The sequence below is a fragment of the Prionailurus viverrinus genome, chromosome F1 (assembly GCF_022837055.1).
Source record: "Prionailurus viverrinus isolate Anna chromosome F1, UM_Priviv_1.0, whole genome shotgun sequence".
Classification (NCBI taxonomy): domain Eukaryota; kingdom Metazoa; phylum Chordata; class Mammalia; order Carnivora; family Felidae; genus Prionailurus; species Prionailurus viverrinus.
In genome coordinates, this window is record NC_062577.1 from 22,983,033 (window position 1) to 23,001,644 (window position 18,612).

Sequence of the window (18,612 nt, forward strand, 5' to 3'; positions counted from 1 at the left end):
CAGACAGAAGCGTCATGTGACATGCTCCATCCCCTCTGGGTGGGTGCTCCCTTTTGCTCCTGTTCTTGCCACGGCAACCTCCTGGTCACAGGTTGGGCAGGTGGCAGAGGGGCACTCAGACTTGCCTGCAGTGTAGAGTGACGTGTGACACCAAACGTTTCATGCATTATAGTCTTTCTTGCCAGCTTTTCCCTTCTCTTTGAGAAAGTTGGAGCTGTGCTTGGTCTAAAGTGTCTAGCTATTCCAAATTCCTAAGGCAGAGTGGCCTTGCCAGTTGGTCACAGAAGGAGATGGAGACAACCTTGACAGCAGGCTAGGAATATGGTGCTTCATCTTTCCCCCCACACCACCTAGTCAAGTGATGTTTCCAGCCTGGTCCGTCTTTGAGCCAAGGCAGTGCATCCTCTCTCCCCCATGCCAGTTACCCGAGTTCACCTCCTTCCCCTCTGTGCAACTCAGGGGATCTCCTCCCTCCTCCCTCCTCCTCCTCCTTCTGCCACCCCCCTGCTCTCTGCCTCTCCCTGAATTCTCCAGAGCAGCCGGCCCCTCAGTGATGAGCTGTCAGCGGGAGAGCCACACAACACAGGCAGTGGCATCCTGCTTCAGTCTTCAGTCCTCCCCCAACTCGGCGTGGCAGTGCGCATCATCTATCAGAGTGCCCCTCTCCCTCCCTCCGCCTCCCCACCCCCTTCCCTTGCCGCCAGCTCTTTCCCCGTTCATGAGATGCAAAGCCCTGGCGGGCGGGCGAGCAGAGCGGAGCGGGAGCAGGAGCCGCACGTTGCAGCAGCTCTGCCAGGGGCGCAGAGGTGAGGTGGGCCGTGTCCCTCTGCCACCCTCTCCCATGTACCAGGAGGTGGCTGACTCTGTAACTCAGGGCCTCACCGAGCCATGCCCAGCTGGGGCCGGGGCCAGCCACACCTTCCCGGCGGCACTGCCCACCGCCAGACAGGTAAGAGAGAGCAGCTCCTTCCAGCAGGGCCTGGATGGATCCCTGGACTGGCCAACCCCGGCCACAAGTCTTGCTGAGAAGGGCAGGGCACCGCAGGGCAGAAAAGGCACTGCCCTCCTGTCAGTCCTCGTTCATTCTGCCACAGAGCTTTGTAGAGGGGGGGAAGCCTGTCACCCTTGCCCGGAGCGAGAGTGCAGGAATATGCCCATTCTTCCCACTTAGTGGGCGCCAAGCTGCAAATGTCCTTTTTTTGTGTTCTTTTTTTCTCCCCAGTCCTAACTCCTCATACCCCCTGAAACCTGTTTCCTGGTCCCAAGAGATGCCATTTCTTCACTCAGATCCCTTGTTGGGCGGAGGGGGGGGGGGTTGATATCAGGACTGTGGCACTGCCTCTTTTCGCTCCATTCATGTCTTTTCTGCTGCTGTTTTAAGTGGGTCGTCTGCACAGCAGTCTGGCTGCCCACAGCATCTGTTTTGTTTCGTCCAGTGCAGGTCCCGGTGTTGCTGGTGACTAACACTGGTGACACATTCCAGTGCAGGATTCACAATCACAATGAGTCGGAGGCAGATGAAGGTACATTGGAGGTCGCCAGTTTTTTCTGTTGTTATCTTTCCCCCCAGCTTTGTTGAGGTGGAATTAACAAATAAAATTGTGATATGTTTAAAGTGTCCAATGTGATGATCTGGTAGATACATGGATTCCCACCATTGAGGTAACTAACATCCATCGGCAGGTTACTGTTTTCTTTCCTTTATTAATTAAATTTGTTTTATTATTATATACATTGCTGGAATAACATCATACTTAAAATTTTGCTCACATTCTGGATTGTTTGCTTGAACATATTCTTAAAACTAGACTTGCTGGGACAAGGTTTTTTGTTTTTGTTTTAACTGAGATATAATTGCCACGTACCATTATATTAGTTTCAGGTGTACAACACAATGATTTGGTTTGTGTATGTATTGCAAAGTGATTGCCACAATAAATGTAGTTAATATCCATCATCATACATAGCTACTGGGTTTTTGCTTTGTTTTGTTTTTTTGTGTGTGTTTTTTTTTTTTTTTTTTTGGCAGGTCACCAATTGCTAAGCAGTGAATTGAGGGCATAGTTGCCACTTATAGGAGGTGATGAGTCCCTGGCATCAGCTAAATGGGTGCTTCTCAGGGCTGTCTCGGTAGTGACTTTTGGGAGGTGTGGAGGAGAGTGGTTTTTCTGTTTCTGTGTTAGAGCCACTCAATGTCAATCCATTGTTTCACACACATCCTGAAAATCTGGCTTTCAGGTCCTTCTAAGTCCTGATCTTGGGATGCTTTCAAAGTAATGAAATAAGAAGGAAAACCTGCTGCATCCTGCAGTGTGGGTTGTTTTTTGGATTATTTGTTCCTACAGATTTGGAAAACTTCAGGGTTTTCTTGGAAGATGGAGGAGGTGCTGGAAAGTAGGGGAATGAGATAGCTGTGATCCTGAGATCATATAAGTGTTTGGGAAAAGCTCAGAGCTGTAAACATGCAATGTGATATTATGCTATCGATGGCTGTTATTTTGGGAGTGATAGCCCCATGAGCACTGAATCAATCCCGTAAACTAGTTTTTGTTAACCATTTGCTCTCTTCTCAGTCCTTAGAGTAGGTTTCCTAGAGAAGGTCCATGGGCCTGGGGTGAACAGGGCTATTAGAGTATGTAGACAGCCCTGTAGTCCACCGTGTCCAGGCGTCACTAAGCCACCCCTGGGGACTGGCTCCATTAGTCACTTAAAAAAAAAATTCACCCAGTGCCTAATACACAAAGAATCGGAAAACTTTCTCATAATATGTGTCTGGTTGGATTAAGTCTGATACTGAAGCCAAGGTCTTTCTTTCATGGGTCAGTTAACTCTGACCTGAAGATCATGGTTCCTTAGCTATGATAGCCATTTCACAAATGCCAGGTACTCCTAGGGGAGTGAGTGAGAGTGTGGATGGATGGCTGAGCAAATCCCATCATAGTTCCATTAACAAAAGCCTCCAAACGTGGATCTCAGTGATGAAGATCTATTCACGCTGAAATGTCGTATAGAGTAGGGAAAGCCCTGGTGGTCCTGGGTTCAAGTCTCCCTAGGGCCATTAATGGAATTACCATGGGCCCTTCACTCAGGGCTACTGAACAACTTTGCTTCTGTAGTCTGTAAAATGGGCACAATAATCAGCACCCAGCTTACTTCCAAAGGTTTTTGTGAGATCCACTAGAAGGAATAATGGTAGCTCCCAGCTACCAAGATGTGCCAGACTCCTTTGCTAGGTAATTTCCCTACATGATGCTGTTTAATCCTCTCGACTTCCCAGAGCATATTGAGGCTAGGAGGTTAAGAACTGATCAAATTCAGCCAGAGAAGTGAAAGCAATTTGTAGGTTGTGATTGTGCCACATAAATGTAAGCTTTGTTTTGTGTGATGGCTTCATGGCTTAGACTTTTTGTGCTGCCCATCCTATCCCAGACTGTTTTGTGCTTTTTTATTTCCTCTTGGTCCAAAAATCTACACCTCCAGAGATGCTAGAAGTGCTCCTTTGCTCCCCATCTGCGCCTCAGGGATTAGGATGTTTTTCACTGGCCAGGAAGCTTCAGCCTTCTCATCGGGTCCTTTGTTAGTGTGCTGTGTATGGAATTTCCAACAGGCTTCTGAATTTTTCAACAAAAGGTCCTAGAAGGAAGAGGGCCTCTTCCGACCAGGCCTTGTCGCTCAAGGAAAAGTGTTAGAATCTGCTCGTCATCTTTGTGCATCAGAGTGCACTCACACAGCCCTGGGGCCTCCTCCTGCCCCCAGCGCGGACGTTAATGTGCGCCCAGCACAGGCTCAAAAGCAAGTTGCCTCCTTTCCCTGAGGGCTCTGTGAAGGTAGGAGCAGATCCCAGTGGGAGAGCTGTCCCTGGAGGAGGCCGGGGCTCCACTCCACTGATTTCTACCACTGTTGCTGCACCAGAGCCCAACCCTGGTCTGATGGCTATGAGGAGTTTCCTTTTCGCGTGACTCTAAGTGACTGGCCAGAATGGAGCTGGTGAAAGCCTTTGGCTGAAGTCATTGAAAATGGAGGATTAGAAACAGCTCGTTTTATATTCAGAGGAGGGGCGAGGGCCGGAGCTGCCTTCTGCCCACAGCTGTAGACCCTGATGGCAAATGGTAAAGCTTTTGTTACTGCCTAAGGAGGGGAAGAGATTGATAGCTAGCGCCCTGGCACCACAAGATAGGAGGAGGGAGCCACATTTCAGTTGTGGCAGTCCCTCGTGCTTACATCACAGCCCCAGGGCTTTGAAAACTAGGTCCTGCTGCTGCTCTCTCTCTGGCCTGCTGCCCCTTCCTCTGCAGCCTCCATCCCCACACCCATTTGGTGTTGGGCCTCTGCTCTCTGTGACTGACACCGTCAGTGTGACTTCATGTTTTCATGATACTGAATAATGTACAATCCATGTTTGCTTATATATCCCACTGAATTCTTACAGTAAAATAGGAGGTTGGCATTGCCTTAGTAATTCTGATTTCATAGATAAGAAAGCAAGGTCTTCAGCCAAGATGACCCAGCAATGAATGGGCAGAGTTGGAACGTGAACCCTTGTCACCAGATCCTGGAGCCTGTACCATTTCTGTGACTCTGTACGTGGTCTCACTCACTTGTCTGCTGGCTGGTTCAGCAAATGTTTATTGAGCATCTTCTTGGTGCCAGGCACTGTACGTGGTGTTGGAGATATAGAGATGGAAAATACAGCTTTCACTTACATAATGTGCACAGGTAATGTACTCTGCCTGGTACATTGTTTGGCACACAGGAAATGCCTCAATGTTAGTTGAATAAATGGATGAATGAATGAATGAATGAATGAATACACTTTCCTGCCCTTGATGAACCTAAGAGTCTGATTAGTAGAAGAGAGTTGCAGGCACCAGATCAGGCCATGTTCTGATACACAGAAGCATGTCTGGGAGCACATGGTAGGGCACTTATGGAATCTGGGTGTGCAGGGGAGGCTGCTTGGAGGAAGTGGTCCTGAAGTGCAATTTGAAGGATGAGAAGGTATGAATGAGGCCCAGAGATGTGGAGCCTGTGGTATGCGCTCAAGATTGTGAACCACATGGAGTCATTGGAGCATGAAAAACAAACCAGGGGAGTGGTGGGTGGCCCTCGAGGCAGGTGGGACCCAGCTCTTGGGGAGCTCATGTGTTAGGATGTTTAACTTTATCCATAGGCCAGGGGACTTATAGGTTGTGAGGAGAAGTGAATGTAGTCATATTTGTGATTTAAACTGGTTACTATGGCTGCAAAATGGAGCTGAAGTTAAGGGGGGTAGGTTGATCACAGACACCAAAGACAACGAGGACAAGAACTAGGGATGAACAAGTGGGACATGTAGCAGGGCAGTACTAGTAAGGATGGAGAGGAGGGGACAGATGTGAAAATGATGAGGGAGATTTGATCAGTATGATCTGGTAATTGGTTGACTATAGGAGATGAGAGAAAAGGGAGTAGTGTCTAGTTACTTCCTTATTTCTGGCTTGAGTTACTCAGTGGTTGGTGGTGTCAGAAACTGAGACCAGGAATTCCAGAGGAAGATTTGTATGTGTATGTAAGGTGATGGGGGTGGGGTGGGGGATAAAATGGGTCAGGAGAAGAAGGGGCTATGATATGGTTAATTATTAGACATATTTTTATTTGTTGTGCCTGTGGGATACCTGACGGGTATGTCCAGCAACCCATGGGCTGTAAAGAATCTATATGATTGGAAGAGCGACCAGAATTAGAGGAAAATATTCAGAAGTGGTCAGTATACCCAATGTAGTTGGGACAACAGGCAAGGATGAGATTGCCCAAGGAGCATTTAAAGAGAGGAGAGCAGGAAACCAAGGTTAGAGGGCAGGAGAATGTCAGCATTATGGAGTGGGCAGAGGAGGAGCCAGCAAAGGAGACCAAGGAGGTCGAGGGGGTGGAGGTGCCAAAACTAAATCGCCACCATGGCAAATGCACCCAGAGGTCCATGAGGACAAGGACCATGGACCACTGAACCTCACAATATGGAAGTTGCTCTTTCAAGGGAGCGGTAGGGATGGAAACCAAACTGCAAAGGATGGAGGAAGGGATAGGAAGTGGGGAAACAGGAAATTCTTTCAGGGAGCTTTGCTGACAAAAGGAGGAACCTCCCACCCCAGGGGAGAATATTTTTGTAATGAAAGAGTATTTTTATTTGTAAGTATAGAATAACATGGGAGAAGGAAAGAATAAAGGTACAGGGTTGATAAAGCAGGGCAGATGGGAAGGACGGGCTCAGGGCCACAGGAGGAAGGATTTACCTTGAGTAGACACATCCATGAATGTTGGGAAGGAAGGAAAGTTGTGTGTAAGTGTGGCTAGAATCGCAGGGGATGAGACAGGGAAAGGGCTTGAGATAATTCATATCTGAGGCCTCAATTGGTGAACCAGGAGATCAGGGTAGGGGTGTGTGAAGGATTGTGTGTGTTGCATGAGCCCTCTCTTTGCCTCCACTGTGGACTCCCACCCTTCAGCTGCCTTCATGGAAGCCAGCTGGCCAATGGGAAGCTAGTTTGTAAAAGCCAAGTTCACTGTTTGAGGCTGAGTTTACAATAGGAACGAAGAAGGGTTGGGGAGGTAAGCACACAGGTCGTCATTTGTATCCTGATCCAAGACTTACTTACCGTCCTGGATTCTGGATGTGGAGATGGGCAGCTCAGCAATGGGAAGAAAGGATATGGCGGGATTCCACCCCAGGAGCTCTGGGCTGGAGTTCTGACCATGCTTTACGAAATGTGACCTTGGGCAAAGTCTTTAAAGTTTACTTTCTGTAGGTGATAACAAAGACTCATACCCCCTCGAAACCTCTATGAATTTTGGCAACTGCTCCATAGAAGTCAAATAAAAGGTTTTTCTGAAAATGGATTTATTCGTGGGAAAGAAAACTTACAATACCAGAAATCAATTCCTATTCAAATTGCCTCTTTCTATATTTCAGTTTTCTTGCACTAATAGTTTACACTTCATAGGCTTATTTTACTGAAGCATATATTGTCAGTGGTCACACTATTTAAAACAGTTTTATGCACAATTTTAAATATACACAAGAGAATAGAACAGTGAACACCTGTGTATAACCTCCCAGCTTCAACACCCTGCACTCCCATCCACCCTAAATGATTTTGAAGCAATTCCCAGATAACATATTATTTCAACTCTAAATATTTCAGAATGTATCTCTATATAATAAGTTGCTTAAGAAAAAAAACCCCTCAATATCACATTAATATCAATATCTAATCAGTGCTTAAGTTTCTTGTAATATTTTATGGTTTTAAATTTGAATCAGGGTCCAAAATAAACTCCATGTATTGCATTTGGTTGATAGATAGATAGATATGTGTGTGTGTGTGTGTGTGTGTGTGTGTGCGCGCGTGTGTGTGGACACACGCACACACACACACACACACACATCTAACACTGGTGACCATTGTTGGAGGAACAGTCCTATAATTCCTAAAATCCCTATAACATCTCATTTTGTGTCATTTGCCCCGTGTTGGTGTACCATTTAATTTTAGGAGGCCTAAGGAACAATCGCATAGACTCCAAAGTTTCTGAAGTTTAATTTTTTTTTTCAACATTTATTTATTTTTGGGACAGAGAGAGACAGAGCATGAACGGGGGAGGGGCAGAGAGAGAGGGAGACACAGAATCGGAAACAGGCTCCAGGCTCCGAGCCATCAGCCCAGAGCCTGACGCGGGGCTCGAACTCACGGACCGCGAGATCGTGACCTGGCTGAAGTCGGACGCTTAACCGACTGCGCCACCCAGGCGCCCCTGAAGTTTAATTTTAAAATTCCTTCTAGATGCACTTAAAAGGAGAAGCATAACAATAGTGAATAAAGAAAAGAGGACAGAAAAGGCTGCAGTGAGTGGTAAAGAGACACCTGAGAGCTCAAAAGGAACAAAAGAGAATGAAAAAGGTACCAGAGACACGTGTAACCCCCTATCCACCAAGACGCTTGAAAAGCCTCACAAACATGTTTCATACATTTTTGTGTCACCTCGGTTAGCAGGTAGTACACACGAATCTTTTAATAACAACGTTGTATTCATTTAGGGCATTTTCCCGAACAGTTTATCAAATAGTGGGCAGATGTCATCCAAGTAATCCCCTATGTGAAGTAGGGAAGTAGTAGGAATCCTAATTCCCATTTTACAGATGACGAAACAGACGAGACGGCTAATGATCGTGGCTCACATTACACACTCATTTGCCGTTTGCCGTTTGCCAAGCATTGCTCGAGCCACTCGGTTAATCCATGTAACAATCCTCTAATAAGCCTACAGCTTTGGTACTGTTATCTTCATTCTACCTGTGATGAAAACGACTCAGGAGGAGTAACGTGCCCATAGTCACAGATCTGGAAAATTACAGAGTAGGGATTGAAACTCAGGCCTGTCCAACCCACTTTTCTTTTTTCCAGGTCAGTATACTCCCCACTAAATCAGCGATTTTTTAAAAAAGACGTATATACTTACTTGCTGGCAAAATTCTATTTCAATATTTTTATTTATTTTTGAGAGAGAGTGTGTGAAGTGGGGAGGGACAGAGAGAGAGGGAGACACAGAATCCAAAGCAGGCTCCAGGTTCCAAGCTGTCAGCACAGAGCCCGACTCGAGGCTCAAACTCACGAACTGTGAGATCATGACCTGAGCCGAAGTCGGATGCTTAACTGACTGAGCCACCCAGGCACCCCTGGCAAAATTCTATTTAAAGAGAAGTCCAGAGTATCACCAAGTATAATACAGATTTTCCTTGACTTCTGATGGGGTTATGTCCTGATAAACTCATCATAAGTTGAAAATATCCTAAGTCAAAAATGCATTTGATACATCTAACCTACTGAACTTCATAGCTTAGCCTGGGCTACCTTAAACATGCTCCGAACACTTACTTTAGCTACAGTTGGGCAAAATCATCCAACACAAAGCCCATTTTATAATCAAGTGTCGAACATCTCATGTAATGTATTGAGTACTGCACTGAAAGTGAAACATGGGATGGTTGTAAGCATACAGGTTGGTTGTAAGGGTATTAGTTGTTGACTCTTGTGATCTCGCGGCTGCCGCTGCGCGGGATCATGAGCAAGCATCCTACCACGTATCACCAGCCTGAGAAAAAGAGCAGAATGCAAAACACGAAGTCTGGTCTCCACTTAATGTGTGTCCCTTTCTCACCACAGCAAAGTCACACGGTCATAAGGGGAACAATCTCAGGTGGACCCATCATAAGTAGGGGACCATCTGTGGTAGGGCATACAGTGGACTAGAATTTGCAAGGCATCTTCCTTCCCACATCCTTTTTATAGGATCCTTTATAGGATCCTTTTCTTTCTTATAGCCACTCTGAAAAATAAACAGGACAGTTCATTTGTGTTTTATGGGAGAATAAATCAAAAATCAAAGCTCTGTTGATTAAATAAACGAACGGGGCATTTGGCAATAAACCTCCTCCTCTACTACCATGGCTTTTAAAAAATATTATATTGCAGACAGTAATTCCCTTTATCTTCATGATGTTAGTGACCACATAGCTAGTTAGGGTAGTGAGTGTCATGGAGCTAGTTAACGCAGAGTTAGGACCAGAGGTCTTTTCTTCTCATTCCAGATCCTGTGCTTGTTCGGGTCTCTGTGCAAACCTCATGGGCTCACACCTTTGACTGCTGACTTCTTTCCGCATCCCCTCTGATATTCCTCGTGAGAAGTTGAGCAGACTTATTACAAATTAAATATCTGGATGCTTGAACTGATGAGCAGGAAATGAGGCTGCTAATACTCAGAGGGATGAAATCGAGACGTATTTTTTTTTTTAAGTAGAATTTTGGGCTGAGTGGCCTCTTTCTGTCCTTCCCTTCCCTGTGTCCTTCCAGTCTCCATGGAAACCCCAAATCAATGCAGCATATGTTGATTCATGTTTCTGCTGTTACTAGGAAGCTACAGAGTGGAAATTGCTTTTAAAAGATTTGTGGAAGAGCTTTAGCATGCTGACCAGAATTCAAATCTAATATCTGAATGACTGTTTCATTAAAAGCTTTTAATGTGGCACTGTCTTAGGTGGTATGTTGATTAAATAAACACACAGGGGGCATTTGGCAGTAAACCTCCTCCTCTACTAACATGGCTTTTAAAAATATTATATTGCAGACTGTAATTCCCTTTATCTTCAATTTAATTACATTTTTGTGGCCTGTGTGACAATGCCAGGTGCTCCTTTTGCTCTTGATTAATTCCACCCTGCCCTGACTGCACTGTTGGGAACAATAGTTCGCAAATACCCATGCTGCTGCCCCTGAGCGTCGTTAGCGTTAGGCTGACTGCAGTCTTGACCCTGAGACTGTGGTAGTCCAAAGTGTTTGCGCCATAAGGAATGCTCGGTGATTTTTCAGAATTTTTTTTTTTTTATGAGCTCAAAATCAAATCCAGCTGACATTTATTAAACACCTGCTTCAGACGAGGCAATGAGAATTGATAGCAAGGGGAATAAGTCAGAGTCTGTCTTTGTGGAACACGTAGTCATTTGGGAGGATCGGAAAACATAAATCACAAGGATAAACTATAGACCATGTTGGGGGCTGTCAGAGTCACACGGCAATGTGGTGGTGTTGGGATGGAGGGATTCCTTTTCTGATTGAGGGTGTTCTGGAAAAGCTTTGGAAAGGAGAATTTTTATTTTGGAGGCATTGGGTTGAGAGAAGGAACTGGGAGTTAAGAGGGTAGATCCAGGGTGTGGGGGAACATTCTGGAGAGGAGGCAGCAGAGGAATCAGGCACGTATGTGTGCACAATGGGATACAAGACCGGATAGGCAAATGGGACCAAATTGTCAGGATGTCAGGTAGGACACGTTGCCACAATGAAGCCCATCGAAAATGACTATAGAGACGATTCACTTTATGGTACCTGTTCAGTGGGTCACTCTGGTGGTAGTGTAGTGCGCCATGAGGTTTATGGGGGGTGGGGGGAGGCATCGAAATGGGGGCAGGAAGATCAGCTACTTAGGAGGGAGTGGAAGAGGAATGCACCAAGCTGGGTGCCCAATGACCTCTGAACGGCAGTGTCAATGAATGAGAGGGGATAAAGTTAAGAAATAGTTCAGAAATGTAATGAGAAGTTTTAAAAATCAGTTCAACGGGGCAAGAGAAAAAGAAGCCAGAAATACCTCTACTCACTACCCTGGGGCTAGGACAGAGCACTGTCATGAGCAAGCATAGGGAGCCCAGCAGGAAGGGAGGATTTGGAGGGAAAGGAGGTTGTTTCGGACACAGTTGCATCTGCAGAGTCTGAGGGGGATGGAGTTGTCTGGTTGTCCTCTGGAAAAGAGGCAGGACTGAAGCACGGTTGCCAGAAGTTGGGTTTCCCAGGAGGAACAAACGGAGAGGGAGAAGAGCTGAGAGGGGCAGGGAAGAGTGAGAAACTCAGAGTGAGAGCAGGGCTTGTGATGCCTGTTTTCCTGGGAAAAACCCTGTGTCTGGGCTGAGATCTCCTATGCCGAGTCTGCAGCTAGCAACTCAGGAGCAGTGACCAGAAGAGAATCCAGGGCTCTGTATTCCTGGGCCAGGGCTCTAACCCCGGGGAAACAGTGCAAGTAGGTGAGTGCCTTTGTCACTACTACCCCTCCCTGCGTGCCCTTCCCTGTCTCTCTCCTTCAGGAGAGGAGACCATGCCCGAATGTGGACCCCCTCCGCTCTGCTGAGCCCCCCACCCTGCCCCTGCAGGAATGCCTAGTGTACCTGCCTCTAAAGGAAGAAAGATTAAGTTAGAGTCCTCCCCTGAGAGGGACCCTGTACTAGGTCTGTGCTTCTCAAACTAGGGTACGGTGTAGTTACACTTTGATGTTTAGGAATGTTTGGGTTAAAAAAAAAAGTTTGGACTAGTTTTCATTTTTCTTTTTTTTTTAAGTTTATTTATTTACTTTGAGAGAGAGAGAGAGAGAGAGAGAGAGAGAGAGAGAGAGAGAGAATCCTAAGTAGGATCCGTGCTGTAAGCATAGAACCTGATGAGGGGCTCAAACCCACAAACCGTGAGATTATGACCTGAGCCGAGATCAAGAGTCGGAGGCTTAACTGGTCAAGCCACCCAGGTACCCCTAATTTTTTCTTTTTACTCATGTTAGATGCATGTCCTAGCTCTTTATATTCCTGCTGTTCCTTAAATTTTTATTAATGATTCTATCTTTCCTTAAACACTTGGGTTGGCTTATTGACTTCCTAGGACTATATCATTTCTCCAATGGCTAATTGAAGATTATGATGCCAAGTTAATACTAGTCAGCCCCCACGTGAGACTTGGGCCCATCTGCAGTCCTGCCCTAACTCCTCAGTGCCTTTCAATCCTGGATGCCAGATGGGGCAGCCTGGGACTTGGAGGAGGCCTTTATCTCACAATTTTAGCACCAGAAGAGGAGTCCCATGATGATACTACCTTTGTGTTAAAAGCAAGGGGCATAGCAAGGGTTGGAAACAGGAAGTTTGGTATCAGGCACCAGCTCTGCCACTTTTAAGTGACTTGTCTCTGTTTCTCCATCTGTAAAATGGGGACGATAAAAATGTCAGCCTTGTAAGTTTGTTGTGAGAGTTAAATAAGACAGCAGCGGTGCAACGTTGAGCACAATGTCTGGCACATACTGAGTGCTTGTTTAAAAAAGGCTGTATGCATGGAATCGGGGAGGATCCACCTTGTGCAATAACTTCTCTTGGATTAGGGAAGTGCTTATCAATGGGCCGTATTCACAGTTTATATGTGAACCTGTTTCTTACGGTTGCCATGTATCAAGAAAATGTCTAGAAGCAAAGGATTCTCTTTATGCTTCAATTCTTATTCTTTTTCAAAAATTTATTTGCTTTGCAAGAGAGAGCGAGAGAGAGAGAGAGAGAGAGAGAGAGAAAGAGAGAGCAGGGAAGGGGCAGAGAGAGAGAAAGAGAGAGAGAGAGAGAGACAGACAGACAGAATCCCAAGCAGGCTCCTTGCTGTCAGCATGGAGTGTGTGTGATGCGGGGCTTGAACCCCCGAAGCCGCAAGATCAGGACCTGAGCCGAAACCAAGAGTCAGACGCTCAACCAACTTAGCCACCCAGGCACCCCCTATGCTTAAATTCTAAACCCCAGGTAGCGTCAGAGTTCAAGACAGGGGCTTTGAGGAATGGAAAACATTTCTCTTGCATCTCACTTTATAACACGAAGTTCCATTTACCTAACAGAGGCACACTGTGGACATTTCCAGAGAGAGACAATGAGTCACTGTGGAGGCAGCATCAGACTTTTTATTTCATCCTGTCGTCAGTGTGTGCTTGAGGCATACTCCTATCACTGCGAGAATATGGGTTCTGCACCAACAGACCTGCCAGGAATTCGTCCCAGCGTGACGTAGTAGGGAAAGCTCTGCTGTAAGAGTTCTAAGAAAACAAGTCTGGTCCTTGAGTTGCCCCTGACGTGTTGTGTCACCTAGAAAAAGGCATGCTACCTTTTCTAGCCTCAATCTTCTCATCTGTAACTTGGGGAGATTAATACTCTGACTATGGAATAGGATTGTTGAGAAACAATACACGGACATGCTTTCCACATTATGAAAGGTTAAACAAATGGAATCTAATATTTTTATTATAAAGCCATCACCTTCTGTAGAGATTTCTGCTGCCTGTAGCAAATGCTGCCTTCTAGGTGTCCGATATGACTTGCGGCAAAGGTTCGGTACGCTTGGAGCTAGTTCCTGAGTGGGAGCAGGAGATCCAGCCTTAGAGACTAGAGTAGAATGTGGAGAAGGTCAGCTTTGTCCCAGGGTAGCAGTTTGCAAACTTTAGCATGCATCAGAATCACCTGGGAGAGTGGGTTCCATCCCCTGGGCTTCTGATTCTGTAGGTCTGGGGGTTGGGCCTGAGAATTTGCATTTCTAACACATTCCCAGGTGATGCTGACAGCTGCTGGTGGAGGGTGGGGGGGGGGGGGATACTCAGAGAACTACTGTACTAGGGCAAGCAGGAAGGCAGGAAGAGGGAGTCCTCCTTCTGGAGGAGGACTGAACCAGACAGTGTGAAGGTCCATGTGGGTAAGGTGGTTTGGAAGGACAAAAAATGCAGAAGACAGAAAAATAGGGATAATGTGCAGATTGGGCAGAACAAAGGGAAAAGTCTCACTCCATAACAAATGCAAGTAGGGGGAAGTTGCTAGGTGATGGATGAGGGAGAGAGGTGAATTTCCACTGTAGGAAAAGCCAGCAGAATTGGAAATATACATGTTTTAAGGAGGCAGAAGAGGTGGAAATTTCTCATTAAGAAGTCAGGAGTGATGGTGTGTTTGGTGCTGGGGGGTGGGAGTAGAGACAGACGGGGGAGAAGTGCCTTCGTAGAGTAAGGGGGACAGCTGAGATGTGGCAGAGGGGGTAATTTCAGGGCTGTGTGGTTTGGCTTGGTAGTGAAGCACAATAGAAATTGGGAGAAAGGGGGTGGAATTTAGATGTGTGACCTGCCCCGTAGCTTTCTTGCTCTCTGCATTTATCACATCACATCACACCCAGCAAGACAGCCCCCCTCCTCCTGGCTCATTAGGAGATTTGATTCAGCTTGGCTCCTGCTGTCAGCAGCTGTCTGGGGCAAGATCTTTATGCTCCCTGCTCCCTGAGCAGCAACCAGCCTTCAGCCAGCAGCAGAGCTCATTAGAAGAGGGCCCCCTGGACACTTGATTTTCAGCTCATTGGTGGCCGGAAAGAGTTAATACCTACGGCTTCGCTGCCCCCTGCACAGCCTCTGGGTGCAGAGGGAGGCAGCTTTGGGCTGTGGGGACTTCTCCCTGAGCTGCAGCCAGAGGAGCAGGGAAGCAGGTTAGTGAGGCTGAAGAGGAAGGTACGGGAGGAGTGCCAGGCGAGCTCTGTTCAGGGGCACCTCCTGCATCCTGCCAATGAGGATGGGCGTGCAGACTGTGCCCGGGAGCTGAGCCGCCGCCCGCTGGGTGTAGGCTGCTTCAGTATTTACTGGATGTGACAAGCAGAGAGAAGAGCTTTCAGCGGGGCCGCCTGCTGCCCGGCTCGAGTGGTGGGAGGTGTGTTGTGCGTGCATGCGTGTGTATATATGTGTGTGCACGCACGAGTGTGCCTGTGCATCCATGCACACATGTTCTTCACCCACCGAGGATCTGACTGCTAAAAGAAAGATCTACTCTTTCCCCAGAACTCCTCAGCCTGCAGCCTCTCTGACCATCCAGTTGGCAAAGACCTGCAGGCCATGAGGACCGGTCAAAGACAGTGAGTATGGCTTTTGCTTTTCTCTTTCCTCTTCAAGGTGCCCATGTGGGCTGATTGCATTATCCATATTTAATTAACCTGCCTCTCCATGCATATTGATTGCTTTCTCCCTGCTGAGACTCTTCGTTTCTCTTCCCCTCTTTAAAAATCGTTGCTCTTTGCTTTTAACCTTTGTTTTTTCCTTGAGTATCCTCTCTTTCCATTATGTCCCATCCTGTCCGCCTCAGAGTCACCTGTAACTTGGTGTCCACCTAAGAGGGCACATTGCTGCAGGCCTGTCTGGGCTCTGGTAACCCCGAATTCTGTCCCCTAGAAGTCAAGGGCCAAATGGAATTAGAGTCCCAAGATGCTGGGGTGAAGGAGGCAGCGGGGGCCAGAGTGTCCTGTAGATTCTTATTTAATCGAATCCAAGGCTGAGCTGAGTAAAGGGATGGTGGAAGGTCCGAGGGGCAGCGGTGGGCAGTGCTGGATTTGGAAGGGAGAGAGGCAGGCATGGAAGCAGTCCCGGCAAGCCAGTAGGAGCTAGCAGTGGGAACAGGAAGAGAGGCAAGGCAGTGACCGGAGGCCTGGTAACACCTGCCCCCAATGACCTTGCCTGCCATGTACGTGGGGAGCAGTCCCTGCTTCTGTTCAGCACCAGAGTAATGAAGGCCCCTGGCACAGGCTTCCCGTCCTCTGTGGCTGTTTCCCATAAGCAGGAGGAAATGAGGCAGAGGTGCCCCAAACAGTGATTTCTTGCAGCTGTAGGAGAACCTTAAGGCTGCAAAGAGCTTCGATTTCCTGACTTCTGGCCAGGCAGGTGTGCACACCATTAGGACAAGGATGAAGGAGACGTCCTCACTGGCAGGGAACATGATCTAAGCTCAGTCGCCTGGGGATGAGCTTTTACACAAAGTCTAACTGGTTTTATTTATTTATTTTTTAGTTTAGTTTTAAAGCAGTCTTTTAATTTTATTAATTATGGTATTATTCGAGACGGTATTTCAAAAAGTATTTGTTGAAATGTTCCGTGTAATATCAAAATAACTTACATGGAGTAAGATCGAGTGGGGACCTTATCTATCTAAATTAGGTTTCTTTTAAAATGGATTCTATGTTTGGTGTCAGGGTTCCCCGGGGGAGCCCTTTATGGATAGGCTGCTCTCTTCACGTGTTTCTTCCTGTCATTTTTGTGGGAACAAAGGGTTTGAAGTACTGAGAGTGGGACCCTCAGGAGAGAGAGATGATCAGTCGATGAGCCCTCAGCCTCAGTGTCCCCTTTCCTGATGTCCTCCCTGCTTCAGGTCGGGAACAGGCCAGTGCCCAGGCTGAGGAAGGTCAGGCAGCCTCCCCGTGGGCAAGACAGAGAGGTTGGCATATTCATTTTGTCAGCTTGTGCCTGTGATCCCTGCAAAGGAGCAAGCCTATGCCATGACAGTGCTCGATGAGCCTTTACCCTTCCTCCTGCTTATACCCTCCCAAGGCCCCTTGCATCCCATCCTTAGAGGAAGGCGAGAATCAGAGAGGCAGCCAATCAAATAATTCTAGAACAAGCGCTGACCACCCACTCCCCACCCCTGGCTGGCTGTTCACTTGGGCCCCACCGGAGTAAGACAAAGAGAATGGTAATTTTTGGCTTGCCAGGCCCATGCCTCCCTCCCCTGGGGCATGTGCCCCACTTCACTGTTGATGGGCTGTGTTTTGGGGACGTAGGAGCCACCCAGCAATTTGTCCCTGTTCATCCTTAGTTGGTCACCCTTCCTCAGGACAAGCAGACATTTGTGGGGAGCGGGCTGTGTGTGGGAAGGTATTCTGTCAGCGGACAGCCATCCAAGAGGATTTGTAGCGCAGTCAGATAAGAGAGGGTGGCCCCCCTCTTACAGCAGATTCTTTGATTTTAGGTGAGAGGACGTGAGAGGGATTTACCCCTGTGCCCCGCAGTCTTATCTCCCGCCCTGACGTCCCTGCACACCGGCCAGAGGGTTAACCGTAAGCGTGTGCCTGCATGGCCGCTTTACTGATGCCACGCAGGTAATGATGCTAACCTGTCTTCCCACGCCTGTCCCTTTCCCCTTTCTCCCCTGCTGTTTGAGCCTGCCCCAGCCTTCTAATCCCACGGGTGGTCCACTTGCATCCAGCCCCTCAGGCCATCTGTGTGGACCATGCTGTCCTTCCTGGGTGCTTCTTGCAAAGTTGTGGCCTTGCAAACGGGACCTGCCTTAGCGCCGAACCCTCCTATTGACTGGTGGGACTCATGGGGTGGGACTGTGCATGAGCTTGTACTGAACCATTTAGGGACCTCTATAAGGTACTGGAACAGGGAAGAGAGATGAGGGCAAGCTTTGATTTCTGGTTTCGTGTTGTTGTTGTTGTTGTTTTTAAGTAACCTTAACCTTTGACTCTCACTTCTGCTCCCATTATTTCAGACCTAACTAACAGGGTTATAATTCAGGTCTCAGCTACACAAGATGGAAAATCAAAACCATTTGGCCCCAAAGAATATCTTGTGGAAGATCTTTGCAAACTATTTGGGAGAATCACCGTTGTCTTGGTAACAAGTATACCCTGTACACTGGCCCCTGCTAAACTTGGTTAGATGGCTTTTGTGGATTTGCCATTTTTTGAAGTCCTCTTAATTGCTCTTTGGGGGCATTGACCTGACTATTCTGTGATTGATGATTCTGGGGCACCGAGGAGTGAATGTACTCCCTGACAGTTGGGTTTTGGCCTTGGTGCAGCCAGAGCAAGACCTTTACTTGAATTCATGGAATGTGGTGACTCTGGGGCCCTTAATCAGTTGCTCACATGGCCTGGTGTCAGAGCACCCTGTGATTTGTAAGAGCGAGTGGACATAACATGCTCACCATCGCCGGAGATAGAATGGCTAGCACCAATGTTTTAAAATGCCACAAAATCGATGGCTTCATAATGCGCCTGGCTGAGATCAGAGGTGGGAACATAGGACGTGCAGACCCAGTTTTCTGCAGGAGAGGGGATATTTCTGGGAACTTGGATGTTCCAGCTTTAAAAGGCTCTCGGAGATGGGCTGTGGAATACAAATGTCCACCCTTGCCAAATATAATACCATCCCAGTTGACGTTTGTTGGAGAAGCTGGGACAGGGATGAAAACCCATGTGGAGTGAAAGGAAGAGATCGAATTGGATGGCTTCTAATGTCTCTGCCCAGGTCCAGGATTCGTGAAACAGGGGAAGGGAAAGCCAGGCTGGAAGAACTTCCCTTCCACATGGAAAATAACTTCTCTAGGACTATTTCTGTGGCAAATTGTTACCAGTGTGCTTGTGGCGGTGCCCTTTTAGGTCACTCCAAAGTCCTGATTTGATTACCCCAAACCCTTCCCACTTACCTTTGCTCTGCATGCGAGGAGCT

The 18,612-nt window shown here is 47.4% G+C and overlaps 1 protein-coding gene across 7 annotated transcripts in view; it reads left to right on the top strand.

Moving 5' to 3' along the window:
- Nucleotides 1–18,612, top strand: part of RGS8 (regulator of G protein signaling 8) — a 147,269-nt gene that overhangs the window by 103,255 nt on the left and 25,402 nt on the right. For 6 of the 7 annotated variants that reach the window (XM_047839745.1, XM_047839744.1, XM_047839746.1 and 3 more), the window contains 2 exons: nt 15,172–15,245; nt 17,126–17,255. In XM_047839745.1, the coding sequence (XP_047695701.1) occupies nt 17,230–17,255 (26 nt within the window). In that variant the 5' untranslated portion in view covers nt 15,172–15,245; nt 17,126–17,229. The remainder of the gene's footprint in view (nt 1–15,171; nt 15,246–17,125; nt 17,256–18,612) is intronic. The other variant, XM_047839751.1, reaches the window with a different exon arrangement.